Source organism: Zeugodacus cucurbitae, chromosome 5 (assembly GCF_028554725.1).
Source record: "Zeugodacus cucurbitae isolate PBARC_wt_2022May chromosome 5, idZeuCucr1.2, whole genome shotgun sequence".
In the NCBI taxonomy this organism is placed as follows: Eukaryota; Metazoa; Arthropoda; class Insecta; order Diptera; family Tephritidae; genus Zeugodacus; species Zeugodacus cucurbitae.
This window is the reverse complement of record NC_071670.1, coordinates 56,662,388-56,686,468: the sequence shown is the minus strand read 5'-3', so window position 1 is coordinate 56,686,468 and position 24,081 is coordinate 56,662,388. Positions and strand designations below refer to the sequence as shown.

The following is a 24,081-nucleotide window of genomic DNA, read 5'->3' as shown; positions in this document are numbered from 1 at the left end:
GGAAGGTTCGACGTCGAAAAGCTGCAATCGCAACAGACAGCCACGAAATACTCTACTCGACTTGCACTCCTGCTCTCTGAGAGCACTCATCAGCATCTCGGTATAAGGGAACTGTGGAACGGCATCTCAAACTCACTGCGTACCGCTGCAGCCGAAACAATTGGTTTTCGGCAACGACAAAAAACAAGCTGGTACGATGAGGAGTGCCGTCTCGCAGCGGAGAGAAAACAGACTGCCTACCTCGCAACATTGCAAACGACCACAACACGTGCGGGATGGGATAGATACCGAGAGCTGAAGAGGGAAGCGAGACGCATTTGCAGACAAAAAAAGAAAGAGGCCGAAATGCGTGAGTACGAAGAGCTTGAGAAGCTGGCAGACAGAGGGAATGCTCGAAAATTTTATGAAAAAATGAAGCGACTTAACGAAGGTTTCAAGACCGGAGCATCCTCATGTAGAGACCAAGGTGGTAATCTGGTAACCGATGTCCAGGGCATACTGGGATTATGGAGGGAACACTTCTCCGACCTGCTGAATGGCAGTGAGAGTACAACACCAGGAGATGGCGAACCCGATCCCCCAATCGATGACGATGGAACAGATGTTCCATTACCCGACCATGAAGAAATTCGAATAGCAATTACCCGCTTGAAGAACAACAAAGCAGCGGGGGCCGATAGATTACCGGCAGAACTATTCAAATACGGCGGCGAAGAACTGATAAGGTGCATGCATCAGCTTCTTTGCAGAATATGGTCGGAAGAAAGCATGCCTGACGATTGGAATCTCAGTGTGCTCTGCCCAATCCATAAAAAGGGAGATCCCACAATCTGCGCCAATTACCGTGGGATCAGCCTCCTAAATATCGCATACAAGGTTCTATCGAGCGTATTGTGTGAAAGACTAAAGCCCACCGTCAACAAACTGATTGGACCTTATCAGTGTGGCTTTAGACCTGGAAAATCGACAACTGACCAGATATTCACCATGCGCCAAATCTTGGAAAAGACCCGAGAAAAGAGGATCGACACGCACCACCTTTTTGTCGATTTTAAAGCTGCTTTCGACAGCACGAAAAGGAGTTGCCTTTACGCCGCGATGTCTGAATTTGGTATCCCCGCAAAACTAATACGGCTGTGTAAATTGACGTTGAGCAACACCAAAAGCTCCGTCATGATTGGGAAGGACCTCTCCGAGCCGTTCGATACCAAACGAGGTTTCAGACAAGGTGACTCACTATCGTGCGACTTCTTTAACCTGATGCTGGAAAAAATTATAAGAGCTGCAGAGCTAAACCGAGAAGGTACAATCTTCTACAAGAGTGTACAGCTCCTGGCGTACGCCGATAATATTGATATCATCGGAAGCAACAACCGCGCCGTTTGTTCTGCTTTTTCCCGCATGGATAAGGAGGCGAAGCGAATGGGTCTGGAGGTGAATGAGGACAAGACGAAATATCTCCTGTCATCAAACAAACAGTCGGCGCATTCGCGTCTTGGCTCCCACGTCACTGTTGACAGTCATAACTTCGAGGTCGTAGATAATTTCGTATACCTGGGAACCAGCATCAACAACACGAACAATGTCAGCCTCGAAATCCAGCGCAGAATAACTCTTGCCAACAGGTGCTACTTTGGACTGAGTAGGCAATTGAACAGTAAAGTCCTCTCTCGACGAACCAAAATCAAGCTCTACAAGTCACTTATCATTCCCGTCCTGCTTTACGGTGCAGAAGCTTGGACGATGTCAACATCAGATGAGACGACACTAGGAGTTTTCGAGAGGAAAATTTTGCGCAAGATTTATGGTCCTCAGAACATTGGCAACGGCGAATACCGCAGACGATGGAACGATGAGCTGTACGAGTTATACGACGACATTGACATAGTTCAGCGAATAAAAAGACAGCGGCTACGCTGGCTAGGTCATGTTGTCCGAATGGACGAAAACACTCCAGCCCTGAAAGTGTTCGATGCAGTACCCGCCGGAGGAAGCCGAGGAAGGGGAAGGCCTCCACTCCGTTGGAGGGACCAGGTGGAGAGCGACCTGGTTACACTTGGGATCTCCAACTGGCGCCGAACTGCAAAGGAGAGAGACAGGTGGCGCACTATCGTCGATTCGGCTATAACCGGCTAAACGGTTGCAACGCCAATCACACAATCATATTAGATTCTGCTTCTTCGTCTTCTGTAACCAATTCTGAGGTACTACATGCAACCACACTGCTGCCAGAGTCATTAATCCAGGCAAGAACTTCATCTTCAGAAAGTTCCACGTCAGTATTGCGGCGAAATAAATTTCTGATTGCACGAAATTCTTCATTTTCTTCAAAACGAGCCGAAAGGTCACTCTCCGGTAATTCTTGTTGTAAGACTGACAATGGAATGTTATCTTCTGAAGCCCATCTCTGGGTATGAATATTTTTCCAACAGGACTTTAGAGTGGAATCCGATACCCTGCTCCAAGATCGCTTAAGCAATTCACAAGCGTCGTACATACTGAATTCTTTCAAAAAAATGTCAGTACTGTCTGATTCAGAATTGACCAATTCACACAAGAGGTCTTTTTTGTAATAAAGTTTAGTCAGGCGTATCGCATTTTGATCCATAGGTTGGATAATGCTAGTACAATTTGGAGGGAGAAACATAGTTTTATATTGTCCACATTCAGATGCCAACGGCTCCCCATGACATGTTGCATTATCCAATATCAATAGACCTTTTTTCGGCAAATTATTTTCAGTCTGATAGTTTTTTACCTGTGGTATAAACGATTTGAAAAACCATTCAGTAAAAATGTATGTTGTCATCCATGCATTTTTTGATGAGTAATATTCAATCACCCTTTGTTTTTTAAATGACCGAGGGTTTTTTGATTTACCAACCACTGCAATCTGTAGCTTGTGACTTCCAGTCTTATTAGCACAACATAAGAAGGTGATTCTCTCTTTGCTCATTTTGGTGCCTGGAGCTGATTTTTCTTTAAAGTGCACTAAAGTTTTGTCTGGAAACATTTTCCAAAAAAGTCCAGACTCATCAGCATTGTAAATTTGGTCGTCCAACAAATTTTCAGCTTCAATTACATTGTAGAGCTCATTTTGAAAAGCAAGAACAAGATCTGGTCTAGCAGATAAAGACTCTCCGCATATTTTTAAGTTTCGTACAGAAAATCGTTTCTTAAACTTTTGAAACCATCCATCGCTAGCTTTAAACGAATCATTGTTATACATTTTCTGATAAAGTGATTTTGCCTTTTGTCGTAAAACTCCCGCTGAAATCGTTTGATGTCGTGACCGCTTCTCTTCAAACCAAGCATATAATTTTTGCTCAAACTCTTCGTACTCACCCGTTTTGAGTGTCTTGCGCTGCTTCAAAAGTTTTTCATCAGAATTCTCAGCAAATCTGATAAAATAGGTATGTATACAATTAACTCATTTTTGTAAGATACTTTAGTACATAATACGGATTCTATACCTCCTAATATTTTCGGAATTTTTTTTTATGTCACAAATTGTAGAAGTTCCTACACCATATTTATCTGCCAAAAGTTTTCCAGATTGTCCGCGGTCTATCTCTTGTATTATTTTAATCTTATCAGCTAGTGATAATGTTTTATGTGCACGTCTTTTTGCCATATTGTAATTTAAATTGATGTCGTCGCGTGTAATGCTATTCCAGAACTAAAATAATAACAAAATAAATCATTGAACATGCATTCATTTGTACATACATACATGTGTATGCATATCAAATGATGTCCCGTTAGTTGTAAAATTCCATTCACACTTCGAGAACATGTTGAAACAGGCTTTCTACGTTGTTTGCACTTATGTATGTCAAAACAAATATGTGCACCTACGCTACAAAAGGATAGAAAAATTAAAATTCGGATTAGAGAGCGGCAATCAATGCGGACTATAGAATATGCAACGCGTACTTTATTCAATTCGGATTACTGGATAATTCGGATTACACACCGTTCGGATTAGCGAGCTTTCACTGTATAATTTTATTTTATATTAATTTTATTCTTTTTTTTAACCTATAAGTAGGTATATGAGAGCTAGCGGAAGTTATATCCCTATTTTAACCATTTTTGGTACAGAGACACTTTATTAGATGAAAAAGATTCCCTCGGAATTAAATTAAAATATCTGAAAATACCCTACTACAACTATTTACATTTATTTTCTTCTTTAACTATTTTACTATGAAACCCTAACCTAAAAATGTCCTTTTATAAATGAGGTTCCCTACAACTAACTGAAAAGTCTTCTTCTAGGAATCCTGATGAGACATAAATATTTTGGTATTTGCTCAGACATTGATTTAAATAAAGATGACGGATTTTCATGAAGAAGAGAGCTGAGTAGAAAATGCACTGACTTTCGAGAGTTTGGTTTTAATTTCAAACAAAAGCAATTCTGAAAATCTGAATCTTGCGTATTTAGTAGATATCGATTAATGGTATGATCCATATTATGAAATTCTCCAGCTCCAGGCATAGTTTAGAAATTGGCTCTTATCAGTTTTAGTGTTAAACTTATATTTCAATTCATAATCATTGGTTAGTTTATTGGTTTCAAGGGTCATCTAGAGCGATACAACGATCACAGCGATCTTCTTGATTTTCGATAGCATTTTTGGAGCACTATTTCTCTCTTTCTTCAAAATTAGTTTCGGTCTCGGCGAATGTTATATATATAACGAATATTTTCTTGGGTCTAAAGAGCACAAAGGAGTCGATCAAACTTTTCAATACCTATTGCTTCTGGTCGAATACTTTCGGTACCCGTAAATGAATGACATGTTCCACAATATACTTAATTCAGATATGTTTTGAGGCTATGTTCGTTATCCACGAAATTTACTTGAAAATATGATCAGAACACTAATTCTATAACCGTAATTTATTAAACACGTTTTCTAATGTTGCAGTTGTATTAAAATAGGACTTTAAATAATATCAAGAACAAAGCAAAGAAGTCAACATAAACATCCGGCAACACTTGTGAGTTTCAGTTCCACTTAATCTGCCCTAAATTTCTACAAACCACTCACCTACTTAACCAACTATCCAACTCATATTGGCAATTTCACTTTCCACCTACAAAATATTGATAGATAATTTACTATTTAATAAGAGTGGCACTAGAAGCCAACCAATTTATGCAAACACTCTCCGCACGGCACTCTCGCTACTTTTGAGTACATTTGAGTTTTACACATAATCATATCTTTTGCGCCTGGCTGCTGCCACTACATACGCGTTTAAAATATGCTGCACACACACTGCTCGTAAATGAGGAGTTGCACGTGTGCATGGCGGTTGTGGGACAGGTGCAACCAGAAGCCAGTAGGTTAGTCGGTTAGTTGGTTGCACAATCTCACGCTGGCGCACACACTGGTTGTGGTTGTTGGGAGTTGGTGTGTGGCAGGAACAAAAGGAGCGAGTGGGACTTCTCCATTGTTATCGCTACTGTTTTCGAGGTAGACACTTTTGGATGTTGCCAGAAAATGCGGCAGTCACGTGCGCCTGAGATACGGGAGTAAAACTGTAAATATACACTGTAATTATGTAAGAGTGTGTGCGCTCTTCTTCTTTACCAGAATATTCACTTATTCGCCGTTTGGCAAGCAGCCGCTGCACGTTTTGTAGAAATAATTTGCCAGCCTTTCACTCTACCGTTATCTCTATACTCTAGTCTGTGGTTGCTCTAAACGTTTCTACCCACTTTTGCTCATAACAAGTGAAAGCAAAGTGTGTGGAGGAGAGCGCGCAGTAGCCAACAGGAAGTGCAGGCGTAGAAGTGGTTAAAACTGGGCGCACAGTTGTCGGACCAGTTGGTGGGCAGGGTGGCGGATGGCCTAAAGCAATTATTGTTAAGTTCATATTGTTACTTTACTGGTATGTGCTGCTCAGCCACAATGAACAACACTGTATTAATTTCAATTTCATTCTTCCTCTATATTTCTTTACTGTTATTGCAAGTGTAATGTTATTTCACATCTCCAATACCATCCTGGTAGTTTTATTGGTAATTCTCAGTTGCAATTGGTTATTTTAGCCAGATATTTTTGATACTTCGGGTGTTTCGATAACACGAACACGTACAAAAATATTAAAAATTGCTAGTTCAGAGTTCTCTCAGTGGAAATTAGTGAGAAAGGTTGCAAATTTGAGCTTTTTCAGAAAAGATGCAAGAATTTTTAAATTTACAAATGCTTTTAGCAAATTTACAAATGTTTTCAATGGAATGATATAGCATTTTTAAAACTCCAATATCGTGTGTAATACAGATGATTTTATTAAAGGAACTTCTATAACCCAAAATTACACTATTTACTAATGTTGTAAGGATTTCAGATGCATTTTCATGTTCTCAGTAATATCCTTCAGGAAAGTGAGCTTTCACTACGTGAGTAGAGCGGCAATAATGACCTCAGCTGGCTGACTGTGTGCTCAAGGTCCAGGTCTGTCAAGGAGTACTTGGCCCCATTATCTATAGCATCAAACTACTTTAATTTGGGTTCTGGAACAAAGCGGAATCGAAGAGATCTGCAGGCCGATGAGCAAAACGAGATACCTGTGTTCCAATTTCTTCAAGATGAGTCCTGTGTTGAATCCTTTCGTGAACTCGGTAAATATCGGTGTAAATATCCAGTCACTTTATCCTCTACTGTCGAGCTTTCGCAAGACTGAATATTGGTAGTCGTAACTTCACCAAATTAAGCCGAATTAAGTCGAAATTAGTCGTCCCAAAGAAAGTGTGTCAAGAACAAAGCTCTTCGGCGATGTAATATAAGGGTCTTCCTATATATAGGTTTTTCTGGCATCACAAGGGACCGGCACTTCCAGCAGGATCTTTTGTGATTCTTGTCACCATGGATCTGCTTCTTAACTCAACATAACTTCGTAAATCATATAATTGCTTTCCATCTTCTGCGATATTAGACATCCTGGCTCAAGTATTTTAACCAAGAAAAGCTCAACTCTAGAATCATGGTCTCATAGAGACCTTCTGAGTATGATATACTCGTACCTGGGGTTCTGTAGTCTTGAATTATGTTTTGGGTATTTTTTCGCTGCTGAAAGATGGAACGAATGAAGGAGAATAACGAATATAGAATTTTTGTTTGTGCTTTTAGCGTTTTTTATTCCCTTGGAATCGACTGCTAATTTCAAAATAGGTGCAGAAGTTGTTGAAAAAGGGAATCGTTACAAAAACAAGTAAGGCTAAGTTCAGGTGCAACCGAACATTTTATACTCTCGCAATTTATTTAGAGATTTACCAATATTTTCGGTGAAAAATTACCCTTAGGCACTGAGTTCTTCATGTTTGATATCAGGGTCCTTGAAAAGTCATGGTTCGATTTTGACAATTTTTCCACAAGTGATGTCACAGCTCAAATACAGTATTTGTGTAAAGTTTTATTTCGCTATCTTTATCGTTTCCTTATGTATACATTATAAAGTGAAAGAATCAGAAGGATTCAAAATTGAGTTATATGGGAAGTAGGCGTAGTTGTGAACCGATTTCATCCATTTTCCACACATGTCATCAGGGTGTCAATAAAATATTATATACCGAATTTCATTGAAATCTGTCGAGTAGTTCCTGAGAAGTGGTTTTTGACCCATAAGTGGGCGATGCCACGCCCATTTTCCAATTTCTCATCTCAATGCAGCTTCTTTCTGCCATTTCTTATGTAAAATTTGGTGTTTCTGACGCTTCTCGCTAGTGAGTTAACGCACTTTTAGTCATTGTCAACCTAACCTTTGTATGGGAGGTGGGCGTGGTTATTATCCGATTTATTTCATTTGGACTGTATAAGGAAACGGCTAAAAGAAATGACTGCAGAAAGTTTGGTTTATATAGCTTTATTGGTTTGCAAGATATATACAAAAAAACCTATTTGGGGGCGGGGTCACACGCACTTTTCCAAAAAAATTACATTCAAATGTGCCCCTAATGCGATCCTCTGTTCCAAATTTTATTTTCATAACTTTATTTATGGCTTAGTTATAGCTCTTTAAGCGTTTTCGGTTTTCGCCATTTTGTGGGCGTGGCAGTGGTCCGATTCTGCCCATTCTTATGGTGCCAAGGAATACGTGTTCCAAATTTCATTATCTCAATTTTTACTCAAGTTACAGCTTGCACGGACGGACAGACGGCCGGACAGACATTCGGATTTGAACTTTACTCGTCACCCTGATCACTTTGGTATATATAACCCTATATCTAACTCGTTTAGTTTTAGGACTTACAAACAACCGTTATGTGGGCAAAACTAAAATACTCTCTTTAGCAACTTTTGTTGCGAGAGTATAAAAATAATGAAAAACGTCGGAAGGGCATAATAAAAGAGACAACTAGAAAAGAAGTGCGAGAATTCACCTTTATGCAATTCATTAGTAAGACTAAATTGAAGGAGCAAAAAACGAGTAACCTAATAAACCCGCTCGGAGGCGATATGTATGTTACATATGATTGTAGACTCACAAAATCGTATGTGTCGACACATATCGACTACCAGCAGCCATGTGTGTAACAAACCGACAAACGAACTTAAAGCGATGGCAAAAGGAAAAAACATACCTAAAGAAGTAAGATGAAACACGCAGGTAAAAAAATTCGAAAAGGTTAACTCAGGAAACACTTCTTTTGCTCACCAATTTCACTGCCTTTCATACACTTTCTTTTAGGCTACTTTGCTGCAATCAAATACGCACACACAAACACCGCATAAAGAAAAGTGAAAGTGAGTGGCCAACAAAATCACCAAACTACGCGCTTCACCCCTCCACTTCGGCGCACAAACAATCGTCTGTAACAAGGAAACACATGCTCCAATTCATCCGCGGGCTTCAGCTTCAGCAGTAAATGTTTGCCTTTGTACGTTGGACCTTCATTATGCGAATGCGCGCAGAGGAGGTCAGTGGCGATGTTTCCCTGGGGGGCTTTATCAACAACAAGCAAAGAAGAGCGAAAGTGCTTAAAAGGCGTAAATGGGACTACTGTTTTTTCATGATTGACTTAAATTCGTTCGGCGTAACTTTTTGTTACTTTGTGGGTGCCTGCACCTTGACCGCGACTCCACAGAATTGTTAATAAGCCAATGGGGTCGAGCGGCTGGTTTATTGCGGTAAAGGCGGCTGGTTGAGTTGTGAAGACGGCCGACCGTTTAAATATTAAATTTCTTTATTTGCTGTAAAGTATTTTTGAATGGTGTGATGAGCATTTCTCATGACTTTTGAATTGAAAATATTACGAATATACAATAATATGAGAAATAGTTAAGATTCAATTTAGCGAATTGAAGAATATTAATGTAAGACCTAAAAGCTTATGGACTCGTAGACATTATGATATGTGGCAGAGTCTATCGGCTGACCTAACACCTAATGCAGTCTGTCTGAGCCTTAAAGTTTTTGATGAATGCTGCTTTGAAATTCAGAATATAAAATAAAGTGAAAGGAATTGATAGTAGTGTAGGATAGGATAGGATAGGATAGGATTAGGATAGGATAGGATAGGATTAGGATAGGATAGGATAAGATAGGATAGGATTAGGATAGGATAGGATAGGATTAGGATGGGATAGGATAGGATAGGATAGGATAGGATAGGATAGGATAGGATAGGATTAGGATAGGATAGGATAGGATAGGATAGGATAGGATAGGATAGGATAGGATAGGGTAGGATGGGATAGGATAGGTTAGGTTTACTACACTACTATGGATAGTACTAGATAAAATATGATGCAAAACTGTTCCCCTAAATAGGAAAACGGAAGATCCCAACCTACCCAACTTACTCAACATTATTGCTATGTCTTCAGTTGATGTAACTATGTATCTCTTACTGCCTAATTTAAGAAAATTTTGTAGGAAAAAATATTGTCCTCATTTCAAATGCACTAAGTGCATCGGAATCAAATCGAACGCACGACAAAACCTATTAACAATGCTTAATAAATAAATTTCACTCAGTGATTAATATTTCTTTGCACTCAAGTGCTATTAATGTACTTATATTGCCTTTCATCCTGTCCAATAGCATTTTTCCACTTGCAAAACGTAAGTAGCTCCTTTATGGCCACTTCCACGCACACACACAACACACGCAAGTCTTGGACGTAAAGTTTATTTTCCCCAGCTGACAGATTTCCATGTGAACGCCCGCGAAATTGACGTGACGTGACGCTGACAAATACATTAACCGCGACGACACAAAGAAATGCAAAGAAAACAAAAAAAAAATATAAAAAGCAACTATAAGGAAGCAATGAAGACACATTTGGAGAGGAGCGAAATGTGTGCGTCTACAACTTTTTTCGGTAAATAATCTCTGACTTCCGCCGCTGTAGGGATATTTCCTCACGCCACTCGGCATGGCTCGTCGGGGATTATGACTTAATTGGAAGAAAGCTTTCGTAAATACGCAAGGCAACGTAACCTGCGCGCTCGCGTTCGCATAATGATGGTGCGTTGATGAGGGAGTCAGTGGTATTTTCGCTGAATGCTGTTGTGGTGCTGGCATTCGGTAATGCGTTAATTCAAATTTTCCCGAAGTAATGGTATGCCTTATGCTAGCTGTACGTCGACAGTTTCGCTGTGATTTGACGGAATTTCGAGCTTAGTGTTGTTGATTTTAACTATGAAATTCGTTGTCGCATTAAATAATGAATTTGCGCGCTATTGTGCCGCACAAATAAATTACATCGCGTCGATAAGTGGATTTGGTGTTGGGAATTTTTGAAGCAAACATTTTTCGTTTGGATTTAAATCGTTCGAGCTTTCACACATTTTTTAATTAAATGATTGAGATTAACGTTTTAAGTTTAGCAAAAATGTGGGAAGAAACACATTTTTCTGTATATTTCAAATATTAACTAAAATAAGGGAATGAAATTACGTTATTGGTTACAGAAGGAGATATGGTGGATAAATACATTTTATAAAGACTTTTTAGAAGAACTGTTTAGAAAAACTTGTGGAAACCTTTTCTGAAAAACTGCTCAAATTATCACCAGTTTCTTTAAATGCTGAAACTTTCTAGGATTGCTTTTTCAAAAATATAATATAGAACAAGGGAATGTATGATAAGTTTAGAAAGGATTGAATTGAGTACGATAGGTTTGTGTAGACGAGAGAATATGTTTCGGTTTAATAGAATAGTTAGAGTGGGATACAATAGGAGGGGATAGGGCACGATACGATACCAATGGATAGTATATGATGGGATGAGATGGAATAGAGCAAAGTATTTAAAGAATTGTTACTACAATCTCTAAACACAAAGCTCAAATAATACTTAATATTCTCTACAGAAAAATATTAACATAATTCTAACAAAAACGACATAAATTAGCATACTTGCAGAAATCTATAAAGCAATTCTCATGTACCAAAGAAAGCAAAATCTTTAACACCATCAAGCATGATTTTACAAAAGCTGAAACTGAACTTATGCTTATATCTAAAGCTTTTTTGAAGACAGAAACATAAAAATCCGCACTAAGCCCTTGTTTAATCGCAAAATATTGAAAAGCTCTAGAAAAACGCATAAATTCGATTTAACGCTTGTCCACAATTTCGCGACACAGTCACAACTAAACGAAAACAAAGGCTGAAGGTATTAAAAATCATGGAAAGTGGAAATGAAAAAATATAAAATTGCAAAAAGCAACACACACACCACTTCAAAGACTATAAAACTCCCGCAAATCGCCGACAAAATAGCATAAAAATATCTCAAAAAGAAAGCATGCAAATAGCGCGAAATTGGCGACGTAAACAAATAAGTCAGATAAAAGAAATGGATTTGCGGTGGTCACAGTGTAAACAGCAGCAAAATAAGTTTGCGCTTTTTTATTGCGAAGTAACGGTAAGGGATATGCAGAAAATATGTCTGTATACGCAGCATATTTGTGTCTCATATTTATGTACGTAATGTTTGCAAGTATAATATTTAGGTACAACTGGCCATGCTTTATAGGGTCTAACCAACTTCTTTATTACTTTTCAACATTTTTTATGATATTTTTAGTACTTCCACACATTTTTTTCTCTCGCTTTTGCTTAATGTGTAGGCGGTAGGGTCAGTTATGCAAATATGCTTAATGCCCATAGTGGTGGCACAGGGCGTATGAGTGACGTCAGTGTAAAGGCAATTGTGCAATAAAGAAATACTTTATAACTTCATTTATTTATTTTTTATTTTCAAAGGATACTTGCTTCAGTTAATAATTTATGAATGCTTACTGATAAAAAGTTTCCACAACCTACAATAAATAAAATAAATTTAATAAAATCGTCCAAAAAAATGACCTAAAAAGTGCAACCTGAGTGATTTATTTAATTGAAAATATGATTACTCAATTAAGAGCATACAATTTGACAATTACACAGTGTGTATCGCATTATAAGTCAATAAAAATTTACCACTTTCATAATCATTGTAATTTATTATATTCCATAATTGACGCTCTAAACGATTACAATTTAAATATAATTTACTCAAAAAAACACTAAGCGCCTTAATTGAGTTGACCCACAGCAGCTCAAAATAGCAAAAAAAAGTCATTTAAGTGCTATACACAAAAAACCCTCACATGATTACATATAAATTAATGTAAATAAGCGTTCAAAAGTTAAACTCAATTAGTTTTATATGCTTAAATATGCGACCAAAAAGTTTTTTATGTGTCTGTCACAACACAAATAACAAAAAACAAAATAAAAACATGAATGCTAGGTAAACCATATCACTTTCGCACAAAAAATGTCAAGCATCATCCAAAAGTCACTCAAATGCGCTCAACCAGGCTTTTAAAGTCAAAAGGGTTAACTGAAATTCGTACAAGTGATTTATTAGCTGTGTGAGTTAGGTAAATTTATGCCTGCATTCATAATGAAGGGTAAACACACACATACACACACACACGGAGGTAATAAGTAGTTATGTGTTTGTATTAATTGTTGTTGGACTCGACTACAAAAGGTACACATACATGATATTGGGAATTAAACCCGTCTACTCTCAGTAGTGTATTTAAGTGTGTGTATGTGTATGTGTGAAGGGACATTTGCTATTTATAAGTTTTCTGTGAAACCCTCTGCTATTTGGTGTGTCTGCTATGGACATGACAAGGTATTATGATTGACTTCTAAATAATCAGGTTGAATGAGAAATGGCGCTGCTATCTTCCTAGAAACTTGTTTGGAAATTTATGGAATGAAATGAATGTGTGTGTGTAGTTGCTGTTTTCATTATCCAGAGAGACTGTGTTAGTGGTGTTACCCAACTGACGTTGATTCTTTAAGTTACTCATTTCAAATATGCTGTTTATTTGGCTCTAGAAAGGAACCTGAGCGCCCGCTGCAGAAGAATTTATTTTGAGATTAATGTATTCGATTTCATAGATCTCATATTATGTGGAATAAGATTGCTTCAAAGACCTAAATCTAGTACAGTTGAACTTCCCTAGGTCGAATCCCCATAAGCAAAAACTACCATTTCAAGAGTTCGAGTTATGGAGAACTTCGAGTTATTGAAGTTCTAGTTATGTAAGTTCAACTGTATATTCTCCCAAAAACTCTCCTTAAAAGTGACGGCTCCGTCTTCTTCTTCTTGACTGGCGTAGACACCACTTACGCGGCTATAGCCACAACAGCGCGCTACGCATCTCTCCTTTTGGCAGTTTTGCGCCAATTGATAATACCAAGTGAAGCTAGGTCCTTCTCCACCTGGTCCTTCCATCGGAGTGGAGGTCTTCCCCTTCCTCGGCTTCCACCAGCGGATACTGCATCGAACACTTTCAGAGCTGGAGTATTTTCGTCCATTCGAACAACATGCCCTAGCCAGCGTAGCCGCTGTCTATTTATTCGTTGAACTATGTCAATGTCGTCGAATAACACATACAGCTCATCGTTCCATCGTCTGCGGTATTCGCCGTTGCCAATGTTTAAGGGACCGTAAATTTTCCGCAAAACCGTTTTTTCGAAAACTCCTAGTGTCGTCTCATCGGATGTTCACATCGTCCACACTTCTGCACCATAAAGTAGGACGGGAATGATGAGGAACTTGTAGAGTTTAGTTTTTGGTTCGTCGAGAGAGGACTTTACCTTTCAATTGCCTACTCAGCCCAAAGTAGCATCTGTTGGCAAGAGTGATTCTGCGTTGGATTGCCATTTATAAATCCATTAATATATTGAAATTTGAGGTCATGGCTATTTGAGGTTATGGCTAGAAGGTGCTGTGTTCAAATTAAATTCCAAAAATTACTTGTATAGCATTTTTTAGTAAAATTACAGGGAACAGTGTTTAGGCCTGTTTGTTAGCAATTGCAATTAGGGTGGGCGCTGAAGTTTGCAGCGCGATTTGTAATATATTTTTCTAGGATAAACCGAAAAAAATTTTAATACAAACAAGTAAGGAAAAGCTAAGTTCGGTTGCAACCGAACATTTTATACTCTCGCAATTTATTGAAGAAACTTTATTAAGATAACGCACAAATTTACCCATAAATTCGGCATAAAGTTAAATAGAATAACGAAAATCGTCATATATAGATAGGAGGGCTGAGGTAATTCCTGAACCCATTTCATTCAATTTCACCAGCAAGGTACACTATATCCAATACTATACGCTCACTTAATTTTACTAAGATATATCACATATTAACCGATACATATATGCGTAATAAAGCCCAACGAATTTTTGAAAAACCTACAATTAGGTATATGGGAGCTAGGAGATGTTGTGTCCCGATTTTAATAATTTTAAGTTATAGTCCGTTTTCGACAATTTTTTCACAAGTGATGCCACAGATCATATACTGTATTTGTGTAAAGTTTTATTTCGCTATCATCATTGGTTCCTAATGTATATATTATAAAGTGAAGAATTCAGATGGAGTTCAAAATTGAGTTATAAAGAAAGTAGTAGTGGTTGTGAACCGGTTTCATCCATTTTCCACACATGTCATCAGGGTGTCAATAAAATATTATATACCGAATTTCATTGAAATCTGTCGAGTAGTTCCTGAGATATGGTTTTTGACCCATAAGTGAGCGATGCCACGCCCATTTCCCATTTTGTAAAAAGATCTGAGTGTAGTTTCTTTCTGCTAACATTTCTGTGAAATTTTGTGTTTCTGACGTTTCTCGTTAGTGAGTTAACGCACTTTTAGTCATTTTCAACCTAACCTTTGTATGGGAGGTGGGCGTGGTTATTATCCGATTTCTCTCATTTTTTGGCTGTATAAGGAAACGGCACAAAGTTTGGTTTATACAGCTTTACTGGTTTGCAAGATATATACAAAAAACCTATTTGGGAGCGGGGTTACGCCCACTTTTCCAAAAAAATTACATTCAAATGTGCCCCTCCCTAATGCGATCCTATGTTCCAAATTTTATTTTCATAACTTTATTTATGGCTTAGTTATAGCTCTTTATGTGTTTTGGCCATTTTGTAGGCGTGCCAGTGGTCCGATTGTGACCATCTTCGAACTTAACCTTGTTATGGTGCCAAGGAACACGTGTTCCAAGTTTCATTAAGATATCTCAATTTTTACTCAAGTTACAGCTTGCACAGACGGACGGACGGACAGACAGACATCCGGATTTGAACTTTACTCGTCACCCACTCATCACTTTGGTATATATAAGCCTATATCTAACTCGTTTAGTTTTAGGACTTACAAACAACCGTTATGTGGACAAAACTATAATACTCTCTTAGCAACTTTTGTTACGAGAGTATACAAATTATTTCAAACATCCCCGTGGTTTATGTATGTTCCTCAGACAACTTCTATCGTTGTTGAAGTAGACTGTCGAAAACAACGAGGAGTATTTTCAACTTCTATATTCGTTCAACTTTAAATGTGGGTCATCATGGATTTAGGCTTTGAGAGGCTTTGGCTTGGTTGCTCTCCGAAACTACAGTCGGAACTCCTATCTTTATTCTCCCAAGTATTATGTCGTAATATTTAAATTATTACCATGATTTTAGCAAGCTACCACATCTCTTGGTTATAATCATCAAAGAGATGAAGTTCCAAACATTGTTAATTAATACTGGTTAACAGTTCTTTCTGACCTCAGTGAGTACCGAAATTGAACGGATAGTTCTTTTCAGGCGATATAGGTCTTTCTGGGTACCACAAACCCCGGGTTTTTATGTATCTTTTGGAATATTTATCAATGTAGTTAGTTATTAATATCAAGCTTGTAGTACCTTTGCTTAAATATGAGGGACTGCCGGATAAAATGGCACTATATTAGGTCTTTAGGCACCTGAAGCATGGTATTTTGCGATTCTCCTGCTATAATCCGAATTTCATTATTTGTTAACTGGGTTACATAAGCAAAGATTTATTAATGTTCACTTATATAAGCACATACTCATATATGTATTTGTAATTGTGATGTTCATATGAGATGTATTTACAAATTAAACGATTTTAACCTCAAGGGTGAACCCTACCCGTATTTTGTAATACCTAACACAACTAGGCTAAACATTTCCGTTTCGATTTTTACTCCATGCACCCACGAGAATATAATTTACTCACACATATGTATATTGGTTGCTAGCAGCCAAAAATTAAATAATACCAGCATTGTCGCTCCAACGAGGGATTAATGTTGTTGTAGGTATCTGTTTGTGTATTGTCCAACTCTCGCTCGGCAGCTGGGCCAACACGCTTATGCCGGCTGCCAGCTATTTTTGGCTCTTGGCTGTGCCTGCTTAACGCTGGCGTTGGCTCAAACGCTCTGCTGCTGGCAACAACACAGTTTAATTTACATAAATAAATATGTACGAAAACGTATTTACATGGCCATATTTCACCGATGCAGTATTTTGATATTTATGGATACGAAGGGGGTCTCTCTATATGAGTGTCTCTGTGTGGGTGTGTAAGGTGTGAAAGTTGCTTGAATACTCGAGTTGCTCGGTTCATAAACCATTTCTGCTCATTTGTTTGTCGATATATTAGTTTGGGTGATGTTCACCTACTTATTATTCCGCCTGATATCATTATAATCGGCCTCTGACTGCTGTTGTTAAACTAAGTTGGCTTGCAATAATCCGCAATCTTCACTCGCAACCCCAAAACCGGTAATTGTAATGCGGTCGACATAAGGGAAATGGGCGAATTGCCAAGTGACAATGAGACACAAGCGTTTCCAATTTGGCAGCATAGCAAACAGGTTGAACCCAACTCAGTGCGCTACTACCGACATCTTAATCCTTAAGACAGCACACCATGTACATATAGACAGACACTCACATACAAAAGCAGTTAGAAATAATGGCATGCGGAAAGCAGTGCGTATACATGATGGGCGCTTGATGTGGCAGATACGCATCAAATTTGCATCACATAACAATAAAGCTCCACACACATCTACACAAAAGCTACAGGGCACATGTGTAGCTTTGTAAATCGGTAATTTTACTCAACGACTTGTGAGTTATGAGGTGATAATAGCATTGACAATAACCAGAGGTAACGGTATTATGCCAGCAGTTCGGCAACAATGAGGGTACAAAATTTAATAAGCTTAAGAGCTGCGCTTTAGAGCACAGAAGTGCAACAATTTGCAGCTGATTCCCTTGAATAAAGATTATTAAACTTAGAACATAGAAGATCACAAAAAAGTCAATTATAGCTGGAGAGAGTCAGTGAGAGCGGATGAGAGCTACTGAGACTGAGTGAAAGTGAGTGAGTATGTTGGAACCGGTGGTACTCAATGAGAGCGAATAACAGTTGCAGAAAGTAAGTGAGAAATGAGAGTGGGTGAGAACAAATGAGAGCAATTGAGAAGAGAATCAAAGAGGATATGTGAGACCCAGTAAGATAGGAGATGTGCAATATTTTCACCTGATTCCTTGAAACATACATATAGAATATCACAAGGAACAAATTACAGTTAGAAAGAGCCGATGAGAGCTAATGAGAGTTAATGGAAACCGGTAAAATCTAATGAGATCCAATATAATTCGCGATTACGAAGGCTCAACCTACACCGGATTTGTTTAGACGTCCTTTCTTGTCTGATACAATAACATCCCATAGCAACCCACACCGAACAAGACAAGACAGAAACGCATGTTCGCTTGGTTTGGGTCAGCACTGCTTGGCACAATTGTGCCGACTCGGATCACACGTACGCTTACGCTCTATGACGTTCAGTCGTTGTCGAACCAGCAAAAACGAAATTTCATGTTTTATGAAAAAATGGAAAACATTCTCAAAATGGAAGTTTACAGAGTTCTCACTGGGTATCCTTTATTTCGTGCTCACCTGCATAGTCATAATACCTCTCGTGCCGGCCACTGGGTTAGAGTAAAATCCGTGTTTGTGTCTTAGTAGTCAAAGACGTTTTTGACTAATCCCTTGTGAGTTGAGCCTAAGTGAGAGCTAATGAAAGCGTATGGGCATCAGTGAAATCAATTGAGAAGGTAATCAAAGATAATCTCAGAGAGCCACTGAGAGTCTGTGTGAGTCGAGAAGATAGAGCAAGAAACTGTGCCTGTAGAGATGATTTAGTGAGATTAATTGAGATCTAAGCAAAAGCACCAAGAGCCGAGGATGAAAATTGGGAGTCAACGATATCTGGTGAGAAGCAGGCAAAATCACCAAATTTATTCGGCTGTGGTCATAACTACTTTTACTAACAAACTACAATTTTCTGGATGGAAGGCCTCGAGTAAAGTAATGCTTATCAAAGTTCAGGAATTTTCATTAAATTTTTTTCAGAATCTATAAAAAGGACTTCGTTCAAGGACTGCTTGAAGACAGTGATTCAGAGATAGCATTTTTTGTTAATGTCGAAAGCAATTGAAAGATCTTAATATTTCTTGCCAGGGTATAGACCCGATTTAAATAAGGATTGCGAGTTAGTAATCTATTTTTAGATTTTATATATATTTCCAATCAGAACAAGGTATATAAAAAGATCCTACTTATCCTTACGCTTCAGTCTTAAAGAGTTTGAATATATCAATTATTATCTCTAAGAGTTGAGTGCTGTACTTGAAACAAGTTTTCAGAACACCTTCATGAAATCTTAATACATTATTTACGAAAATACACAAAAGCAAAAACATAAAGCTTACAGCCTAACTTTAACTCAAAGAAACTTCAAAGTACATAAAGTACAAATATGTAAATAAATTTTAAGTACTTATACACACGTTTATAGATTATTTTTAATCCCACAAAAGAACGATATCAACACACCGTGCACCTGTGTGTCTTACATATGCCTGCCTGTCTGCCTGCCCCACACAGCCACGTGTGGCGCAAGACACGAGCGCACGAGCATTAAACACTTTCATATACCCCGAGGGCACCGACAACTTGAACTTCGGATTATGCTGAGCAGACAACTGAAATCCGTACAGCTTACAAATGAAACAACATGCGACAAACAATGTTGCAACAACGCCAACAACGTATGTGTAATCGCCAGTTGTCAGTGGCAGACGACGACGGCGACGACGACGCTACCAAATTACCGAAAACAAGCAACAATATCACTTAGGTGCTGTATTGCTTTAAGCGTATTTAAGTTTTTTAAGCAGTACTCATCTTTGTTATTGTTGTTGTTGTAATTACTTTCTGTTGTTGCTTGACGCTTAAGTATGCCCAGCGGCTGTTTTGGCTCACTATATGCATTGCTATTGTTGTAATCGTTATTATTTAATATATATGTATGTGCAGAGAGGTCCTTGTAGCGTCACACACACACACACACATACAAATGCATGTGCTCGTTCTTACAACTGTCGCTCGCTAACAGCCTTGGTTGCCTTCGCTGCTTTAGTGCTTCCTCACATGTTGAATAATTTATGCGGCAACATGTGCGTGTTTATGTTGTTGTCGCTGGCACAAATGTTGTTGTTGTTGTTGTTGCTATAGTTGTCACTGCGAATTGTTATTGTTGTTGTTGATGTTATTGCTGTTCTTGCCATTGGCGCAGTCGTTTTACCGTTCGCTTTTCGTATAAGTCTTATTGATATTGTGCACCTTGTATGTTGTTGTTGTTGTTGGTGCTGTAGTTGTTGTTGCAGGTGCCTTTTGCTTACCGTTCGGTGCTGGTATGCCATGTTGTTGCGCTTGTCGATGTTGTAATGAGGATGTTGACGCCGCCGTAGCAAGTTGTCGGCGTGCAGCGTCCTTGTTGTTGCTGTAGCCGCTGCCTTCATTAATGTTGCCACACACACACACACACACACACACACACATGCTTGCTCTTGTAATACATATATTACATATTATTATTATTGTTGTGGTTGTTGCTGGCGTTGCGGTGACACGATAATTGCGTCGTAACATTTCCAGTTGTCGTTGCGTTCTTTTTCGTTTCATTTTTGAGCGCTGCTTCAGTAACAAACTTCTGGCCCATATATTTCGACAACACTCATACATACATACATAAACTTACTTATATATGGACGAGTCAATATCGCATTGCGTTCGTGTGTTTTTGTTTACCGTTATTTATGCGTGCCAAAATAAAGCAAAAACAATGTCTGACATAACTGTGTATTGTTTTCACATTAGATTTTGCTATGGCATTAGGTGTTTTCTTGTTTTTGTTGCCATTATTGCTTCGCTGGCGGCAGGTGCAAAGCGATAAGCTTTAAATATTTAAAGATAATATTTGTGGCACTTCAGTGCTTTCACTTGAATGACTTTGACAGATGCGAATGTGCCGTTTGTGAATGTGAGTTGACATGCCGTGACAGCTGAGAGGAAGCTACAAAGGTGAAGACAATTGTGCGTACATCTAGGAAGTGCTTTGTCTATTGTTTTGTAAGTGATTCTCAAATTTTGAGAAATTTTAAATTTTTTAGAAAAAAATGGTTGAAATGGAACTTTAATATATGAAGGCCCCAGATATCGAATATGAGGACCTGAGTGCATAAGAATGACACGAATCGCACGAAAATATCGAGAAATCCTTGAGATATATTAATGAAATTCGGCATAAAAAACCAAAAATCCATAAAATCAGTTCAATAATTTTCTTAGCCCCCATATACATAATATAATGACTTTCGAACTGTCGGTTGCCGTTATATATATAGATCAATATGTAAAATGTCTCGATCAAATAAAGTGAATATAAAGGGTTTTCAATAAGAGCACAAAGTATTTTTAAGTAAAAACAAAAATGGTTTGGGATATCAATGAAATTCCTTTTTCCTGTGAAAGTGCATTCGATCCCATTATGTATGGAACTCGATTTCTTTTGCATGGCCATCACAGACTCGCTTGCAGAAGCCCAGACGCTGAACCAAATTTTCGACGTTTTTCAAGCATAAATCAGTCGATACTGCTGCAATTTCACGTTCGATATTCATATGAAGTTCATTTATCGGCGCTGGCTTGTTGGCATAGACCATAGATTTACATAACATAGCCCCCAGGTAATAGTCTAACAGCGTCAAATCGCACCACCGAGGCGGCCGATTGACTGGGCCGTTTCGTGAGATAACACGTTCACCAAACTTTTCGGTATGCAATGGTAACTCATGGAGTTCGTGTGGGTTGCTGTCTGACCAATAACGTATATTTTGCTTATTGTCGAAGCCATACAGCCAGAAATGAGCCTCAATATATATTGGTCGCAGCGCTCATAAAGTTGAGGCCACTACCGCATTTCGGGAGTAAATTTTAATAATATCTTTCGATGGTGAAATGGCAAACCGTACTGAAGAGAAGTGTTAAAAGAGCGGAGAAAAATATGCTGTCCCTATCGGTATTGATTTTGGTATAGATTTTGTTCCTTTTGAAAAAGCCTTTTTTCCTTGGATATATTGTAGTTATATCATAAATATATGAACTCTGCTCAGTAATCACCCCAACCTCCACATACTATATGGATATACTTATTTTCGTAATCACAGTAGAAAAAATCGGTTATTATATTGTGAGTGTTTTTACAGAATTAATGGAAATATGTTCACAAGCAAACTATATTTATATTTCATAAATAACTGACATCAGTCAAGACCCGAACCGCAATACACCCGACAAATTTAATTTTAACTCTCAAGATATCTACAAGTTTTAAGGAGGATTCGATAGGCTAATTATTTTTCAGAGGCCTTTTCATGACAGATATAAACGCACAGACAAGAGAAAAATATTGAAATCTTGTTCGAAAAAAGTGACTATTCTGACCCTAACTAGTTGTAGTTCTGCTCTACCTACAACTGCGTTAATTATAAACTTATCAGCATAAATTTAAGTATAGCTGTTTTCAGATTATGTTTTGTGTCTTTTTGGTAAATATGTCATTGTCGATTTTCGATTATTTTCCCTGTAAAATTACTAATAACTTAAGCCAGTTCATGAAACTGTAAAATAATATTTACTGCCTCACAAATCCAGCTGAAAATTAAAGGTAATTTAACGATTATTGCATTCGAGTAATGAAACGGTGAAATACTGCTTTATCTCTTTAATGGCAACTGTTAAAAATTTACAGCATAAAAAGTTACGTATTCGCCCTGTCTACACCATGGAAATATTATTAAATTTATAAAATTAAATAAAATTTGAAATGTAAGTTATTTTGAAAAAAAAAAATAGTTTAATAAAATTCATTTATTCTTCGAATTTACTATATTTTTAGTAAGTACGTAAATAAATTCTATAAATATATGATATTCATTCTACCTCTTCAAGCACTGCTCGTTACTAAGGTAGCGAAGCTTCAGCTACTACTGAAAATCGCACAAATTACAAGCAAGTTTTATCTGAAAATCAAAAGCGGCGACGCAACAGCGGAGGTTAACAGCAAAATGTTAATTTCGCTGCTGGCAATGCCGCTTAACAGTACTATACAAATGTTAAACACTCACAATTCAGCTGAGTAGCTAGCATAGCAAGAGAGATTCTGTTCCAGTTTGACTCTCTGGCAAAAGTACAGGTTTAAATACCAGTTTGGCGGCGTTACGTACATTTCGCCTCCGCTTTTTGGTAAAATAAAAACTTTGCCACGACCTTTGACAACATATCGAGCAGGCGCCCAAACTCAAAGGACCATAACAAATTACACAAACACACACGAAGGTGGTATAGAAATATATGAATATAGTTCAGAGAATTCACTGTGGCTAAGTGTGGGCGTCTCATACCGTAAGCGCTTACTTTATTTCGCCTGTGTGTTTGTAAATGTGTAGCAGAAATGTAATCCTAGACTCTTGTTGTGGTTTAAGGTACGCAAGATTTGAATTGTTTTGTTGGTGAGCGATATTTTGTTGATATCGATTGCGTTCGCTGTAAGGATTTTGTGGTGAATGCGGCGAGATTTAAATGTAAAATGTAGCATGAAAATATGGTAATGCGATATATTTCTACAGTTAGATTATGTGATGTATATCTTTTTATGCTCTAACCGTTTCAATAATTCAGTTGATGTTGATTTTTTAAAATAAAATAAAATAAAATAAAACAAAATAAAATAAAATAAAATAAAATAAAATAAAATTAAATTAAATAAAATAAAATTAAATAAAATAAAATAAAATAAAATAAAATAAAATAAAATAAAACTGAAATAAAATAAAATAAAATAAAATAAAATAAAATAAAATAAAATAAAATAAAATAAAATAAAATAAAATAAAAAATAAAATAAAATAAAATAAAATAACATGAAATAAAATAAAATAACATGAAATAAAATAAAATAAAATAAAAAAAAAATAAAAAGAAAATAAAATAAAATAAAATAAAATAAAATAAATAAAATAAAATAAAATAAAATAAAGAGAAACTCAATTTTACACGAATTTTGTATGATTTACTAATTTATAGTAGGCAAAAAAAAATTACTCTTCTTTCAATTAAACTAATTTTAATTACTTCCAAATATTTTTGTTAATTAAACCGGTTTTAAAAGTGCTTCGGATCTTAAATTTTTTTTAATACGCCGTAACTTCTGGACAGAAAATCAAAAATTCGAAATAAAAATTGTATGTGAGATTGCCTCACTCCATATGACAAGCTTCCACTTCCGTCGAAACAACTCACATAGACACTT

The 24,081-nt window shown here is 37.4% G+C and overlaps 1 protein-coding gene across 1 annotated transcript; it reads right to left on the bottom strand.

Annotated features, from left to right (window-relative positions):
- Positions 1 to 3,109: 3,109 nt before the first annotated feature.
- Positions 3,110 to 3,854, bottom strand: LOC105213599 (tigger transposable element-derived protein 2-like). Its single transcript, XM_054231705.1, has 2 exons — positions 3,734 to 3,854; positions 3,110 to 3,679 (listed from the first exon to the last, which is right to left on the bottom strand). The coding sequence occupies exons 1-2, from the start codon at positions 3,794 to 3,796 to the stop codon at positions 3,449 to 3,451; spliced, it is 294 nt and encodes a 97-aa protein (XP_054087680.1). The 5' UTR covers positions 3,797 to 3,854; the 3' UTR covers positions 3,110 to 3,448.
- Positions 3,855 to 24,081: the final 20,227 nt, after the last annotated feature.